Genomic DNA, 17,514 nt, shown 5'->3' with positions numbered 1-17,514 from the left:
GTAAAAGTGGGCTCTGGAGGCCACATCACATACCAAGAGGGCCATCCCAAAGACAGGGGACTGAATCAAAGTCCAGCCAGTGATCCCTGGAAGCCCCCTGCTCTCTTCCCCTAGCTGGCCCCCAGGCGTCTCTCGCTAGCTCCCCATCTCTGCGCCTTCCCCCACTCTTCACAGACAGCAGCAAGTGTCTGCCTACCAGACCCCAGTGCCCATCCCCACCTCCCCGAACTCCCAACCTGGTCACATTTCTCTCTAGCTAATTTCACACAAATTCAATTGGGCCTCAGCCCAGGCAGGGTCTTAAACACACACTCCCTGAAATCCAATTAACCTTCGATAAAAGGTCTGCAATCAATAGTCGTCCTGTGGCTTGAGGAGGCTCCATCTCGCCTAGGAAAGCGTGCTCCTGCTCGACCTTTACTTTTAATAAAATCAGTGACAGTCACTGTCACCAGTTCTTAATGTGACTGGCAAATATGATCACCATGGCAGGTGCAGAGATTCAAACAAAAGAGCCCCCCCCCCAGGCTGTTGCCCTCCCCCCCCAGGCCTCACACTCCCTGGAGGAATAAGCACACTCGGGTTAGCGCTGCACAGTGTCTGGAGGCTGGCCTTGTGGCAGGTAGTTCCTGGACTCCAGTCAGTGTCTGAACCACCTGAAGAGTCTGTGAAAATGCAGATTCTTGCAACATTTTCCACTCCAGATTCTGATGAGTCAGTCTGGGGTACAGCAGAAATTTGCATTATTAAATAAGCTCCCCCTGGAGATTGTGAAATAAATGGTTGAGGTCTTTGCTCCCAGCAAGCCAAGAATCACTGTTGTGTAAAATAGCCAAGCAGGATGTGCCCTTAGAGTCCAGCTAATCCACTGCCTTGAATAAGAAAATCAAGGTCCAGAGAGGGGGAGTGATTTATCCAAGGTCACACAGCAAGCCACTGGCAGAACAGGGACTGGAACTCAGGTTCTTGCCTCCCAACCTGGCACTTCTGTACCCAAGTCTTTGCATACTGGCTACTTGGACTGGTCTTCGGGTCCTCACACGCGAGGCCCAGCGAGGCTGGAATGCTGCAGCACAAGGAGGCCTCTTCGAAGTGGAGTGGGGCCAACTCAACAAGCGGTTGGAGGGGTCTAGAACCATCCCCACCCACCTGGAAAGCGATTCCTTTTACAGCCACTTCCTGAGCCTGGACTGCAAGCAGAGTCAGCCACGTGTGGCAGCCAGGATGCCACTAACCACCCTGCCACCCAGGATACGGGGTGACATATTTGTCCCTTGTCACTTCCGGCTATCCCATACTTCCCTCCCCAAGGAACACTCACAGACAGGCTGTCCTAAGGAGGGCTTCTTCACTCCAGGGACAACTCACTGAGTCCCACAGTCCTCAGGAGACTTTAGAACTCAGAAGTCTGTTAGAAGCCTTCAGCCAAGTGGAGTCTCCCATACCTCCCCCTTCCTGGTCCCCACCTCTCCCCCACACACACACCCACACTCAAGCCCACTAGTCTTCCCTGAGGCCTGTGGCTCTGATGCCGCATGGTAAGAGACATAAAGATTAGTTTCTGTAAAGTCGGGCCTGCCCCAGTCTTCTCCCAGCTGGTGGTCAGCAACAGCCCAGTAGAGCACAGGGGCCATCCGCGCCCACTGCCCAGCCTGGGCTTTCTGCAACAGTCTTTACTAACAACATCTCAGAATACCAAAGAGGCTCCCAGGTCATGCAAACCCCAGAAGCCAGGGCCAGGGGACTGAGGAATTATGTAATCAAGACAGTGTGGTACTATTGCAAGGATGGACCAATAAACCAAGGGAAGATAACAGAGCTTCCAGAAAAGACCCGCAGATGACTGATGACAAAGATCCCAGACCCAAAAGACTACACTGTGGGATTCCACTTCTATGGAGTTCAGTAGTGAGCAGAAGGGACATCCTGCAACAGTCAAAAAGGCAAGTTTAGTGAGGGTGGGGAAGCCTGCCGGAGGGTTCGAGATCATTCACATCTTTATCGGGCTAGGGATTACATGGTAGATCCATATGAAAACGGGGAAGTACACCATCAGGATCTGGGTGCTCCCCTCTCCGGGTCTCCAATTCCTTACCTGCAAAGAGAGGCACGAAGCCCTCCCTCCTAAGCTTGCAATGGAGAAGGTGTCTGGCACACGGCTGGGCGGGTGGGAAACACTAACCATATAAAGAGGTAAAGAAGGAAAGGACAGGGTCCAACAACGGTAATAACCATGAAAACAACAATAATCGACTAACTCCCAGTCTGGAGCGCCAACCACAGCCCGCTCACACTGCTCATCTATTCCTCCCTCTAAAAGGGGAACAGCATCGCGTGAAACGGAAAAAACCATGTCTGACAGGAGTTCCAGGGAGAAGGGTTGCATTCAGTTCGCACTCGCGTGGTGGGCCGAGCTGCTCGGTCAGCACTGCTCCCCCTTCTTCAGGGAATTACTGATGTGGCCGTCACTCAGGAGCTGGGGGCGGGTGGGCTGGTTCCACGGCAGCCAGAGTCAGAACCCAATCCCCGGGAGGGGATGGAGAAGGTGGAGGAACAAGGAGCCTCCGGCAGAAAGCTGAGCTCTGCCCCCGCTAGCTGTGTGAGGTTGGGCAAGTGGTTCAAGCTCTCTGAGCTTTAGCTTTCTCACCCAGTTACGGGCTTCTGGTCTCCCTTCGGCTAACCCAGGGTGTGAGGCTGGCTGATGTATTCTCCCCTAACTCATAGGATGTCCACTGAAAATCTGCTCTACCCAGAACGCTGGCCTCATGCGCCAGGACGTTTAAAGAGGGCCAGAGGCAGGAGCAGATGAATGGGGTTCTTGGAGGGCAGCACCCTGCCCAGCTCCCGCAGACCCCCTCTGGCCAGCTGCCCCTTGTCCCAGGCACCTCGTTCAGCCGTGAGAAGCAACTACAGCAGAGCACATCTCTGTTTGCACTTGTCTTTGAAAAATCAAAGCTGCTTCTGATGAAACACCACTCTCTGCCCTGGACTCACTGTATCCAAAGAGATTAATGGATTTGGGGGCGCTGCCGAAATGAAAATCCCACCGCAGCAGCAGTAAGTAAATGCCAAGAACCTGGTGGGGGAGGGGACGGTACGAGACCTCTGGTGCCTTTCCTAAGCCACCGGCAGAGAGACCCTGCTCCCATTAAGGTTGTTCAGGAAAAGCTAGAGGGGCTCCCCCTCCTCCCCCCACTCCACTGCCCACTGGAGCCAAAGACTCTATACCCAAGGGTCCCAGAGGGCAGAGGATCCCTGGACAGATGTCTAGGGACACACACCACCCCAATCACCACTGGGGGAGATGGGCAAGCAGGTCTCTCCCTCCCTCTTGTGCAGGAGGAGCTCAACCCCAACACCCTCCCAGGCCCACCCTAGAAGGCAACAGTGACAAGCAGAATCAGAAGCCCCAAGTTGTGGTACTGGCCCAGTGACCTCAGGAAAGATCTCTGCTCTCCCTCAGAGTGTCCTGCCAACTGGAAAGTGGAAGGTTGAACTAAAACAGTCCTTCTCTTGTCCCTTCCCAACTCCCAAAGGGAGACCTCTTCCAGAAAAGCCACAGAGGCGGGGCACCTGGGTGGCTCAGTGGGTTAAAACGTCTGCCTTCGGCTCAGGTCATGATCCCAGAGTCCTGAGATCAAGCCCCACATCGGGTTCTCTGCTCAGCAGGGAGCCTGCTTCCCCCTCTCTGTCTGCCCACCTCTCTGCCTACTTGTGATCTCTCTCTGTCAAATAAATAAATAAAATCGTAAAAAAAAAAAGGAAAAGGCAAGCCCCAGAGGCAACTCTGGTGATGGGGTGGGGTGGGGGGTGGCACGGCCTAGTGCCTGTCCGGCTTCCCGATTCTGCACACACATAACCCCCAAGGCCCTCAAGGGTTCCGGGAGCATCATTCCCTGAGTTTCCAGGAGGCCAAGGCCAGCTGTGGCTGAGCACTTCCCAGCCAGGTCCCCAGTGGCAGTGCCCTATGCTCTTGACGCAAAATCTCCTTTTACAAACTAAGAAACAGTGGACTCAGGGGCCTCGGTTTCAATCCCAGCTCTACTAGCTGTGTGACCTTGGATGAGTTACCTTCCCTCTCTGAATCTCTGATTCCTCATCAGAAGAATGAAGACAATGAGACCTGCCTCCCAAGTTTCTTATGGAAAAAAGCACCTGGTACAGTGAGTTAGGCATTCAATAAACATTTATGGCAAAAGGAGGTAAAGGAGGAAGCAGGAAAGGACAGAGCCCAAAGATGAGAACAAAAACAACAATCTTGCTACCATATGAAGCATGAAGCACCTGCTAGGCACGGCGCTCAGGACTCGTGTGGCCCTCACAACCTTCTTAGAAGGAGGTTGTTGTCCCCATTGGCAGAGGTCACACAGGCACTCAGAGGCCTGAGCTCCCAGCGTGCACCCTCTCCTACATTCCACTGACTCATCTGCTGAGCCAATGTGGAGCTTCCTCCTCCGGCCCATCCCACCACTGGGACCACAGACTCATCTTCATATGTTGCCTGGGGTGGGAGGAAGAAAGAGCATTCACCTCTCTTCATTGCTTCCTCTCGCCTACCCAGAGCAGTGGATCACGTCACCACACGCCTCGACACCTTTCGTGACTCCCCAGTACTTTTGGAGTCCTGCCCAACGTCTTCACTACCTGCCCCCACCCTATTTTTCCACGCTCTCCTGGAAACCCTGCCAAGCTTCCCCATTCCCTTCCCCTTCCTCACGGTGCCATGGCTGCCCCCCAACTCCTCCACCCTGGCAACATGCACCCAGCAAATCCCCACCCGTCCTGCTGCAGTAGCCGACCTGCGGCAGAAGCAAAGCACCATCATCAGCAGCTCCCTGGGGTCTCGCTCACACCCCTCCTGCCACCCAGAGGGGCTCGTAAGGATTTAGCTGTGGGTCTAACAGCAACACTAGGTGGTGAGCTCCTTAAAGAAGGGAATGACATCTGACTCCCTCCAAAGCCCCCTACCTAGGCTCAGAGGAGGGACTTTAAAAATGATGGGTGTTGCTGAAAAAGTACAACGCCATTTCCACCTGTGGCCCCTACGGCAACCAAGAAGATGAAAATGGGGTACAGGTCACCCCACACCGGCCAGCTTTCTTTCCCTGAGCCCAGTAGAGTGGGAGGCAGGAGACAGAGGCCTCCCTTTTCCTGTAGCTCTCTGAAGGAGAAGCAGTTGGCCCCTGCTGGCCTGACCCCCTTGAGGTCTGGCGAACAGCAGGGAGAGGGGAGGGCAGGAGAAAGGGGGAGGATGTGCCCAAGCCCCATAAGGACAGAAGCAGTAAGTCCTATGGATTTCATGCCACTGTTCTCTGGGGCTGTTCAGCTCTGTGGGGTTCGGACAAGTGGACCGATGGCCGTCACTTGTTGGGGCACGAGGGGCAAGAAAGGGCTCAGCATGGGCCTGCACCCCACTGGGCGTGACCAGCCCCAGCTTTAGGAGACAGGGCAGAGGGCTGTCCCAGACACCCCAGGAGGATGCTTTATACTCAGGAACACTGGAATTCTTCAGACCACAGACTCCATTTCAAGGCAGTGAGACCTCACAGGGACATGCCTGCCCTCGGTGGGTGGCCCCGACCAAGCCCATGTTCCTGCACAGCTGCCGTGAGCACTCAAGCTCACCTCATTGACATCAATCTTGTTCCTCTCCATGTAGTCTCTGTCGTTGACCTGGCCGCCATCCACGAACTCCATCAGAAGGACCCGCTTGGTGGACAGCTCCCAGTAGATGCGGGGGACCTGAAAGAGGCAGGGGCAGGTCAGAAGGGCTGGCGGGCCAGATGCTCCAGACAAAGCCTGAGAGGGACCGAGCAGTGACAGGGGAGGGGAGCAGGGGACGGGCTGGGCCATGCTGCCTCCTCCACCAGCCAGGCCCCCGGGCCCTCCTTCAGAAACCCCTTCCTGCTCAGGGAACAGAGAACAGCTTCCCCACCCTGCTCAATGCCTCTAGACACCAGCAAGAGCCAAAACTAAAATCGGGACTTAGGGGGACAGGTGTGGAACCTGCCAGACCTGAGTCGGAGTTGGCACTGAAATCTATTTCCCCCTCGCACCAGGTCCACTGCAGCCTCCTCATGTGAATCTCAACACTCTGCTTTAGTTTCTACACTGGTGCAACGGATGTATTCCATGTCTATGTCTACGAATGAACGAACGAACAAATGAACGAATTTTTATGGGGTGATAAATTGTTCAGTCAGGAAGTCCTGGGTTTTCTCATGTGCGTTTCCTACAAGTCCTCTGTGGCAATGCTGGATCCTAACCCGGCAGCTCTTCCCAGTCCTCTTCCACAGAGACAGGAAAAACTACATACTTTCCCTGCCCACCTTCCCACAGGGATGGTCACATGACACAGTGCTGGCTTATGAGATGTATGTGGAGGACTGCTGGGGCCTTTTTATTTTTTTTTTCCTCATAAAAAGGGATGTTTGGTGGGACATCTGGGTGACTCAGTGGGTTGAGTGTCTGCCTTGGGCTCAGGTTGTGATATCAGGGCCCTGGGATCAAGCCCCAAATTCAGCTCCCTAGTCAGCACAGAGTCTGCTTCTCCCTCTCCCCTCTGCCCCTCCCCACTGCCCATATGCGCTCTCTCCCTCTCCCTCTCAAATAAATAAGTGGTCTTAAAAAGGGGGGGGGGGATGTTTGTAAACAGCACAACTCTTCTTGCCCTTCTTTCCTACCTTGAAAGTGAGTACGATTCCTGGAGCTGCAGCAGCTATCTTGCCACCATGAGGAAAAGTCCAAGAAAATCAGAGATGCCAGCCCTGACACCACCACACCACTAACACAGTATCAGCAGGCAACTGCTGTAAGCCGTCTTGCCATGTGAGGAAATTTAGTCTTTTTTTATTTAAGACACTCTAAATTGGGCTGTTGGTTACCTGCAGACAAATGCATTCCTAAGTGATATGCTCTCCAACCCCCTCTGACTCTAAGAAAACCCAATGGCAAAAAAGAGAACAGATTTCCCCACGAAGGGGCAAGAGATGGGACTGCACCAAGGGCTCCTGGGCTGCCATGTGAGTGAGTGAGACCCCAGAATGCCACCACTGCCAGGAGGGAGGAATGACTGGGATATCCCCATGCCACGTGTCCCCAACAACTTGTGATGGGCTTGTTTCCACTTACAAATAAAACAAAACAGAAGAAAGAGAGAGAGAAAAGAAAGAAAAAGAAAGGAAGGAAGAAACGGAGGTAGGGAGGGAAAGAAACCAAGGACAGTTCATTCAAGGGTCTGGGGGAATAAGGACCTAGCATTAAGACCTCAGCCTTCAAATCAAGAAACCCATTTTCCTTCCACCTTCTGCGAATACTGTCATGTCTTGATTCAGCCACTTAACCTGCAGTGCCTCCGTTTTCCTTATCACAGAGGACTGGTCCTGCTCCATTTCAAGAAGGAGCTCGGAGGATGCTTGGGGCTGCACACACATGCGGAACTCTCCAGGCTCCCTGGAACAAAGGTTCCAACTGAAGTCAAGGTATTGTGGTTTGCTACTTGCCTGCAGTTCTTGCCATTTGAGAATCTGGGCTAGTAGAGACATCTGTGACTCTCTCTGACTGTGAACTTAAAATTCAGTCTTGTGTGGCACTTTTCACAAGCTATCTTTAAAAACATGAGTGCAAGTTTGCTGTTGTTGGCTGTGGCTTCCAAATGGAAGGGACATATTTTTGAGGTTAAGCTCTTTTCTCAGTTTGTTTGGAAATCTAAGCTTGGCCGTGGGCGCCTGGGGCTCCGGGGACAGGAGGTCAGACCCCCATCTGGGCCTGCCTGGGGCAACTTGGAAATCGCTTGAAAGAGCCACAGATGGAAAGAGAAAACCCAAAGTCAGGAGACTCTCTGGGCTTGTTAATCAGGGCGGTGGGAGCGCTGCGCTCCCCACTCCTCCACCTCTCTCCCCAGCCTCCCTCCCAATGCAACGGTCCCTGTCTGGAAACACAACGGCCCCTGCCACAGCTGCTCAGGTCTGAAATGACACAAGACCAAACCTGGGAGGTAGAGAAGTAGGGAGCTCACGGCGAACTGCCCCTTGACAACTATATCACGGAAATGACTACAAAATGCAGATCTGCTCCCTGCTCACTTAGGAGAAACGTGGCTTGACCGGGAGACATAAGGTCAACGACTTGCCCCTCAATCACCTGGTGGGTAGGAGGGTTTGGGAACAAAAGATGAAGTTCACCCCAACACCCATATTTCATCCCCGTGCCTTCTTCTGCTCTTTCCATCGAAGTGGAGAAAGATGAAGAAGAATCATTCTAAAGGGGCAACGAGAACCACCCTCTCATGCCCCCCAAACAAAACTCAACTCAGGGGGGGTCCAGGGGACCCAGTGACCCCACAGGCAGGGTCAGTCTGGCCATCAGGACTCTGGGTCCAAAGTCTATCTCCTTGTTACGGATCAGAGGCCCCACTCCCATGGGTTCCACTTGCTCCCCACCCCAACACACACACACTGGGGCCAATCCTAATCCCAGGAAGGAAGGTACAGATTATGAAAAATTCAAGCCCAAGACCCTGGGCCTCAGTCTCATAGTCTGGCCCTGACCCCGTGGTTCCATTTTGTTCCTGGGCTTTGGTCACCATACCTGTGAAGCAGGCCCTGGTTTGCCTGGGCCCATGCCCATCACTGGGGGAGTCCAGGGAAACAGAGCACAGACCCCTGAGGCAGATTCTCGGGCTAGAGCCCTGGCTTTGCTCCCTCCAAGCTGTGTGACTGTGGGTAAGTTTTATAACCTGAGTGCCAGCTTCCCACCGGTAAAACGGAGATGACATTTACAGCAAAGCAACATTCCCGACTTCCTACTAGCACATGTGGGATCCAGGTGCTCGACACAGCAGTACACACTTCGCACCTGCTGGATGGACAGCAACTGCCATGTGACAGCCATGGAGAGGGTCACGGGTGGTTCTGACACACGACCAGGGCTGAGAGTTGATGCTACAGACAGTTCAGCACAATTCAGCTCTGCCCCATAAATTATTTAACCTGCAGCCAGGCTGCCTCCATTCACAAGCTGCCTCGGCCCCTTACCAGAAGCTGTATAACCTGGGGCCAAGGGTTTAACTTCTCTGGGCCTCAATTTCCCTACCATTGACAAAGAGCTAATCATGGCCCTTCCCTCATGGGACTTTATAATGATTAAGGAGTAAATACATGTAAAGCACTTTAAAAAGGGTCTCACATAGACAGGCACGTAAAAAATATTAACTCCTCCTAATTATTTCACATCAGTGGTTCTTCATCTTTGCAATTCATAGGAAGCTGTGGTGCTTGCTTCTCCAAAAGCATGCATGTCCCTCAAGGTCTGCCCATAATTTCTGGAGAGTCCCGGGATGCTGGCCTTGCTCTAACAAGTGACCCCCCCACCAAAAGCAGGCCCGCTCAGGAGATGACCTCTTTCCCTCGCCCTGCCTCCCCATGTCCAGGCACACTCTCATCTCTTCTGGTCTCAGACCCTGTGCTTCTAAGGCTTCTCCCTCCTCCCCTGTCCCAGCTTTCCCCCCAGGCTAGTCACAGACCTCACTGCCTGTCCCAGCCCCTCCCCACAGCACACGACAAATCCACAAATCCCCTTGTCCTGACTGTTTGGCACGGCTGCCCTCTCACCCTCTCCCGGTCTCCCTGACCCCACAATTCCATTCGGTGCTCGGCTGAGGCGTGGAGATTTAGAGCACAGGCTGAGGTTATGAAACCCCACCGGAAGGTGCCTCATACACGGAGAGGTAAACTCTTCGCTGAGGCTTAATCAGGCACAGATGTTGTGATGGGGTGCCCGTATGCAAAGGCAATCTATCTCCAGTTTTAAGAGCTGAACTGGGTTCACAGTGCAAAATTTGCTTCCCACTTGTTATGCGTTTAGGCAAAATTAATTACTCAGGAGCCTCAGTCGCACCATTGTCTTAGGAACAGTGTGTGGATTTTAGAAGCGGCAGGTCAAATTGTTACATTAATTATTTACCCATTTGGCATCCTCATTTCTGAAATGTGTGTTATTATTATTATTACATGTCTTGGTCTGGCAGATGCTAGTTGGCCCCAGCCAGAGGATGATTTGCTGTTTCCATGGGAACGGTAAAGGAGATGGTTCTGTTTGTCTAGTTCATAGTTCTGGTGCTGAGGAGCACCCCTGACGCTAAGAGGCAACAGAATGTCCTTAGGCGAGCACCAGAGATGAAATCAGAAAATCTGGATGGCAGCCCTGGCTGATCTCCTCTAAGACCTTCCCCTATAAGACGGGGTGCTGGCTATGGGAAGGAGCCGATGTCGTGGTACCTGTGTAGAGTCCGGGGAAGCAGAAGAAACATTTGGTCAATACCATTTGCCCCTTTAAGCTCCTTACCCTGAGCAGAAGGGAGGGTTTGCTCTTGGGCGTGCACAGAAATGCAGCCAAGTCTCTGTCATCGGCTGTACCTCTGCGCAAGGAGATGTCTGCACTGTGGCAACACAGTGTGTCTGTACCCCACTACATGGGACTTTTTTTCATGCAGTAGCCAACCGTGTCTTCCTCAGCTAGGTCCCCCAGCCCCCAGAACAACAAGCTCAGGAAATGCTCAGGAAATGTGGGATAAAGCAACGGAAGACATGGGCGAGACAAGCAGAACCAAACATGGTTTAGAACCCACAGCTCCAGGCTAATGAGTTGGTATGATACCTTGTGTGAGAGGGCCATGTGTTTACTGAATTGGTGGCTTGAACTTCAAGGCTGGGGCAGTGTTACCAGGTCTAGTCTGCCCGTCGGGATTTACAGGTGCAAGCAGGTCTGTACACGCACATCTGTGAAGGCCAGCTGAGGCAAAGTCGAACATCGTCCTGGGGGCCAGACAGACCTGACTCAGCTCACTCAGAGGGTCAAACTCAGCCAGTGGCTCCATTAGTGTGAAGACGCGACACCAATCCACAGCTGTGGCTTTTCTGCCATGATCTGAGCTTTAGGATTCTCAGGTGCCTAGGGTAGGCACACTCTCAGTCTCCCCATTTCTATTAATAAATCTGGATTAGCAGAAGTAGAAACACTACCTCCCTTTCTTCTGATGTCTTCAGAAGCCACAAGAACACTTGAGTCAAGAGCAAGAGACTTCCGAGTTCAAGGTACTGAGACCACCCCCCCCCCCAAGAACAGCACCACCTATTTGCTCTGGAACAAGCACCTGGAGCTTCTAGCGGTTCTATGACTTCCCTTCCCGCACGCTTCAGGCTTCCTGTGAAGAGAGAAGGGCTGATCTCTTCAAAGACTTGAAAGCCAAGCTCTCTATGCAGGGTACCAGAGGGGCCCAACCCCTGTATCGTGAAGAGAAACTCCCAGGGTAAAAGGGTCCAAGACCCGCGAAGGACCATGTATGTTGGAAGAACAGTGGCATGCATCTATCTAGGGAGAAGCCTAGGGAGCCCACGGGGAACGTCAGGGCAACCTCAAAGACCTGTTCCAGAACCAGGTCCTCAGCAGAGCCTGCCCTTCCCTGAAGGACCACGGGAGTCCCTTCTTCGGAATGGAGGACCTCTTGCAAAGCTGCTACTTTGTATCATCTGATGTTGTTCCCCACAGAGTCCTCTAGGATCAGACAGGCAGTTCTTCTCTAACACTTGAAAACACAAACTTTTTAAATGGGATTGATATACTTGGGGGAGGCACTTTGATCGTAATGCAAATCTTGCACTGGCTTATGTGACCCATCCTCCCCAGGAAACACCCCGTGAACACAGGAAACGGTTTCCCTCGGGTGGGCTTGACCCGGGCATACACAAAACACACACACCCCAACATTGCCACAGGCACCAGGAGTCCCACCCATGCACATCTGGGTTACAACTTTCCGCCCACGCCCAGATGACCAGCCTCCCACCACCGCACACTAACGCACAAGCGGCAACTCCAACCATGCTCACTTTCACAAGCAGCTGTCAGGATGAGGCCCTATGTGCTCGGTGGTCTTACGTACTTCTTAGCCATGTAACGTGTGTAAAACTACGCTGTTTCTAGTAGGCTCCCACCTTCTTTTATTTTCTGTGTCACTGCTGACATTGTTTTAAATTTGCATTTTCTCCTTTGTGAGTTGTCTATTTTATTTTCTCCTGAAGTATAACGAACAGTGCTACAATTCGTACAGGCAGATGATTCAACGGTTCTACACATCACTCGGTGCTCATCCCAGTGACTATACTCTTTACCCCATTGTCTATTTCACCATCCCTCCATGCACCTCCCCTCTGGCAGCCACCAGTCTGTTCTCTGTATTTAAGTCTGCTTTTTTTGTCTTTTTTGGTTTGTTCATCTGTTTTGTTTCTTACATTCCATATGCGAGCGAGATCATAAGGCATTGGTCTTTCTCGGTCTGACTTATCTCACTTAGCACTACGTGCTCTAGTCCATCCATGTGGTCGCAGATGGCAAGATCTTGTTCTTTTTCACAGCTGAGTAATAGTCCATTGTGTACACACCACATCTTCTTTGCCCATTCATCTGTGGATGGGCACTTGGGCTGCTTCCTGATCTTGGATGTTGGAAATAATGTCGTAATAGACACAGGGTTGCCTCTATCTGGATCACATGTTCTGTTTTCAGTTTTTTTGAGGAACCTGCACACCATCTCCCACAGTGGCTGCAGCAATGTGCTTTCCCACCAAATGTGCAGGAGGGTTCCTGTTTCTCCACATCCTCCCCAACACTTGTGACTTCCTGTCTTTTTAATTCTAGGCATTCCGACAGGTGTGAGGTGATATCTCACTGTGGTGTTGGTTTGCGTTCCCCTGAAAATGAGTGACGGTGAGCATCTTGTCGTGTGTCCATTGGCACCGCTGTAAGCCCAGCCTTATTTTCCCCATAAGCCCTATGGTTTCTGTTGTGTGAGTCTGCACACTGTGGAGGTTTCTAGGAACACATACATAGCATTACAACAGAACTGACTGTATATTAAATGAGGTATTATACGTATAGTGTTGGGAACAGTGCCAGAGCACAGTCGCAACCATCGTCATCAATGTCCTCATCCCAGGATTCACAGAGGCGGAGACCACAGCTTACAGGCCCTTGGGTAGCACTCGGTGTCTTAGAATTACAGATCATTCAATAAACATGTTTGGCTGATAGGTCAACAATCACATTTGGTATATCTTTGTAACACTGCCCTTAAGAGCTCTGATGTGCAACACTAGGGACAAATCATTCAGGCTCGGAAAGAAGCCTGGGGAAGGAGGCGTCCCCACTCATGTCCTGCAAGGGAGGGATGCTCAGGGCAGGGACCAACGCTCTCTCACCATACCACCATGCCCCCCGTTGCCCTTTCCCTCCTACCTTTAAGAAGTCAAAGTCTTTGAGCATTTGGGCCACTTTCTCGGCATTCCTCCCTTCATTGCGGAAATCCAGCTCCAAAGGCAGGTTCTTCTTGGCTTCATCCACCAGCCACATGAACTCAAACTCTGGAAACAGCTGCTTCACAGCCAGGACAAGCACCTGAAATCCACCGAGGAGCCCATCAGTCAGACCACGGCACCCATCACGGGAGCTCCATTCCCCACCCTCTTGCCTGGGCCTGGGCACTGACAAGTCCCCAGGCCTCACCTGAAGCAAGACCTCCCTGCTTCCCAGGGGCCTATCGCCGTAGTTGAAATCCAAGATGAGAAAAGCCCAACAGCCACCAGCAGCGAGAACCCCCATCTCCAAGCATCACCTGTGTGCCCAGTGCTGGGCCAAGCCCTTCCATTATTACTCCGCTCAGTCTTCACAACTCTCGGAGGTCTGTGGTATACCCTTATCCCCATTTTACAGATGAGGAAGTTGAGGCTCTGAGAGGTTACAGGATTGTCCCAAATTTTCCCAACAAGGAAGCACAGAGCCAGAATTCCACTTGAGTCCACCCAGCCCCCAAACCCTTGCTCTATCTAGCTCACTTGCTGCTCCCAGACGTGCTCCTCCTAGTCCTGTTTACAGAGAGCAGGGAGGGCGCTGCAATTGTAGGACGCTCTGTTCATTTCTTAAGCTGAGGGGTTGATACCCGAGCATTTATAATGTTATTTTCTATACTTTCCGTGTGTCTAAAATATTGCTTGATAAAAAGTACATTCGAATAACAAAACAAGGTTGGATAAGGCAGCAAGAGTAAGAGATAAGGGATGTGGGCCCTGGGATAAAAAGCTCAGGTTTCTGGCAATTTGGCCACATTGTGGATTCTTGAGTGAGGACACGATGGAAACCGGGATTTTAGTAGACCTATAGGGCGCTTATCAATTTAATGATGTGAAATTAAATGTTCCTGGCAGAGAACAGGACCCTGGTGACATCTGCAGAACTTGCCATGACCCCCACCATGGGCTGGGACTCAGTTCTGAGGTCGCCCCACCTAGGGCTCTGGATTCAAGAGAATCTGGGAAGTTTGTGGGTGACGGCTCTGCAGTAGGTTAGGAGGGTGAGACCAGGAACACAGGAGGTGCATTTCCCCAAGAGAAACACAGAAAGGAACTCTCCTGTTCTACTATAAACCCCCCTCTCAGTGTTCAAAGTGACCATTCCTCCCAGAAATTCTTGATATGGATTACAGTCCTAGTTCTCTGAGAAAACCCATCTCCACCCTCTGGTTATGCCAGACAACGATGAGCCTGTGGGTTCACTGGTACCTAAAGACCTACCCCATCTTTTGTGGACTGTTGTATCTCCCACCAGCAAATTTAGTGCCAAAGCCCTAATCCCTAGGGTGATGGTGTTTGGGAGATGGGGCCTTGGGGAGGTATGTAGGTTTCAACGAGGTCAGGAAGGTGGGGCACCTATGATGGTTTTAGTGTCCTGGTAAGAAGAGGAAGAGACAGAGTGCTCTCTTCCACGTAGGAGCACAGAGAGATGAAAGCTCTCTTCAAGCCAGAAAGAAAGTCTTCACCAGGAACCAAATTGGCCAGCATCTTGTCCTTGGGCTTCCAGCCTCCAGAACTACAAAAAATAAACATCTGTTTTCGTTTTTGTTTTTGTTTTGTTTTTGTTTTTGTTTTAAGAGAGAGTGTGAGAGCAAGAGTGAGGGGAGGGGGAGGGGAGGGGCAGAGAGAGAGGAAAGATCTTAAGCAGGCTCCACATGCAGCACAGACCCCAAGGCAGGGCTTGATCTCACAACCCTGGGATCATGACTTGAGTGATATGAGCCGAAATCAAGAGTCAGACCCTAACCAACTAAGACACCCAGGTTTCCCTAAAAGTCTGTCATTTAAGCCACCCAATATGCGGCATTTTGTTACAGCAGCCTGAACAGATGGAGATGCCATCCCATCTACCCAGAAGGACCCACTGAGCCCCAGCTACGAGCCTGGTCTTGGGCTTCCTTTTGCCGTGGTCTGTACGGTGCCCACCACTGGGACAGGCCCATGCAATATAAAAGAAAGAGAACTAAAGCAAGGCCATTAACTACAAGGTATTTATGGCTTTGTTTTTAAACCCTATGTCCTAGACGATGTACCAGATGCCACTCTAAAGGAATCATCACACAAGGTTATTATACTCCATTCCTATCAAAACCCTTTTTAATTACATTCAGCTGCAGTCTAATTTCTTTTAAGACTTGTCTAGTCTTTCATGGGCTAGACCTGTGACCTTATGATAATTGATTTAGTTTATGTTTTGTTGCTGTTTGAGTCATACAAGCTGGGCGGGAAGGGTGGCAACAGCAAGGCCCGGACAGCACGAGTCGGGCCCCGGCAGTGGGGACCAGCAGCCCCCAAGGCATGGTGGCTCATCACCCTGCCCTCAGATGGCCCTCAGCCGCCACCAAAGGGGAGGCAGGGCTGGTGCATGGGAGACAAACTCCCTCGCCTGGGGCCAGGGCCAAATGCACACCCAACATCTGAAAACAACTGAATTCTACCCTTTGGGCTCTGGGTTCAGGGAGAAACCTCTTGGACATTTTGCTCCAGCCTTAATTCCAGAGGTTCTCACCCAGGAGGGACAAGGGAGGGAACCACAGTTCATTTGTTTAGTCGAGAATTCCTGATTCCCTTCCAGTTGACTACCCAGGGCCAGATGTGGGGAGACACAGGGAGCCCCTTGTACCCTAGTCGGATCTCTACCTGGGGATGAGGCTTCTGACCAAATGATATGTCCTCATCGTTTAATATATGGTCACTATTATTTGTGAAATTTTAAACTATCATTGATATCCAAACAGCACTGAAAGTCACTTTCCAGATTTTTCTGTTCCTAATCAATTATATAGTAAGTCATTACTAGGACTATTGGTTATTATGAATACCTAATGCCATTAACCATAAAAGCAGTCAAAGATTTGATTGATTATATGCTAATAACTAATTCATTACCCAAAAAACTTTACAGTACCCACGAAGCTGATGTCTAAAGCACCGTGTGGGTAGTGGCTCAGTCACTCCCTTCGTTAACAGAGAATGAGAGGTTCTGGCGGAATGGACGTCAGTGGTTCACCACTTTCTAAAAGGATACCCTCCCTTTTTAAGGAAGGCTACCAATTTGAAAATTTGGTGCCAGCTATGAAGCCCAGAAAATGTACATGGTCACATCATCTTGTACATAATTCTGGGGGGTTACCAACCCCTTGAATTTCAAGGCAGGGAGGGAAATGGGTCAGGTTCAGAGTCATCTGGTCCAAATCTAAAATGGTTTGGGCTGCTGCCGTTAGAGACTTTTCTTGGTTGAGGAGAATAAAACAAAACCATTTCACCTTCTGTTTTCATCGAATTCTCTTGCTAAGAGCCTGCCCTAAGTAGGTTCATTTAAGTTATTCCTTTTTGACAACAGCTGCAGTCAACTAAAATAAAACAGGTGTTGTTATCAATTTGGCTTTTTGATTTTTCTCCCAAAATGTATCTTCTCCATAAAATTCTTGCAACAGCCAATGTTCCCACCAGTGCCTAGCACGTATTCTATACTCAGCAGATGTTTACTGAATATTCACGTGAATCACTGAGTGAATAAATGAAGGGAAAAAATGAACATTTCAGAGGGCCGGTCTTCTCCCCAGAGATGATTATATGTTCACATGTGTCTTGCTCAAATAAATTCAGTTTTTCTATTTCTGAGGTTGTGGCGGGGAAAGGGATTACCTCTGAATTTTCGGTGACCACAGTTTTGGAATGCCTGAGAATCTTCTACGTGATTTGAAATCTTGTAAGTCCATCAAGGCATGTTCAAAAATTAGCATTTCCTTCAAGGTGGAATAATGAAAATATTTTCCTATGGGGTGATTGGCTCACAGGAGGAAAAATCAATTATGAGCCACACAGAAATATAAAGGAAAAAAACTTGAAAGTCACATAAAAGTTTGGAAACTCGTTACTGCTATTTATGATAATTTTTAAAAGGAAATTATCATTATTTAGTACCTACTTCAGACTGTGCTATGAGGCACTTTATAGACATGCATTCATTTAATCCTCTTCTTGCCCATTTTACAGAAAAAGAAACTAGTTCCGGGAGGTTAAAGCATTTCTCAAGGTCACAGAGCTTGTCATTTCAAATGCGGGACTTGGACCCAGGGTTTTCTCACTCCTTTCTTTGCGCAGCCCT

The 17,514-nt window shown here is 50.7% G+C and overlaps 1 protein-coding gene across 4 annotated transcripts in view; it reads right to left on the bottom strand.

Moving 5' to 3' along the window:
- The window catches only part of ADCK1 (aarF domain containing kinase 1), a 154,112-nt gene that overhangs the window by 16,599 nt on the left and 119,999 nt on the right, over positions 1-17,514 (bottom strand). For all 4 annotated transcript variants that reach the window (XM_044230319.1, XM_044230318.1, XM_044230322.1 and 1 more), the window contains exons 6-7: positions 13,294-13,452; positions 5,626-5,742 (exon numbers count right to left, since the gene is read on the bottom strand). In XM_044230319.1, the coding sequence (XP_044086254.1) occupies positions 5,626-5,742; positions 13,294-13,452 (276 nt within the window). The remainder of the gene's footprint in view (positions 1-5,625; positions 5,743-13,293; positions 13,453-17,514) is intronic.

Source organism: Neovison vison, chromosome 13 (assembly GCF_020171115.1).
Source record: "Neovison vison isolate M4711 chromosome 13, ASM_NN_V1, whole genome shotgun sequence".
In the NCBI taxonomy this organism is placed as follows: domain Eukaryota; kingdom Metazoa; phylum Chordata; class Mammalia; order Carnivora; family Mustelidae; genus Neogale; species Neogale vison.
This window is presented reverse-complemented; position numbering and strand designations above follow the sequence as displayed.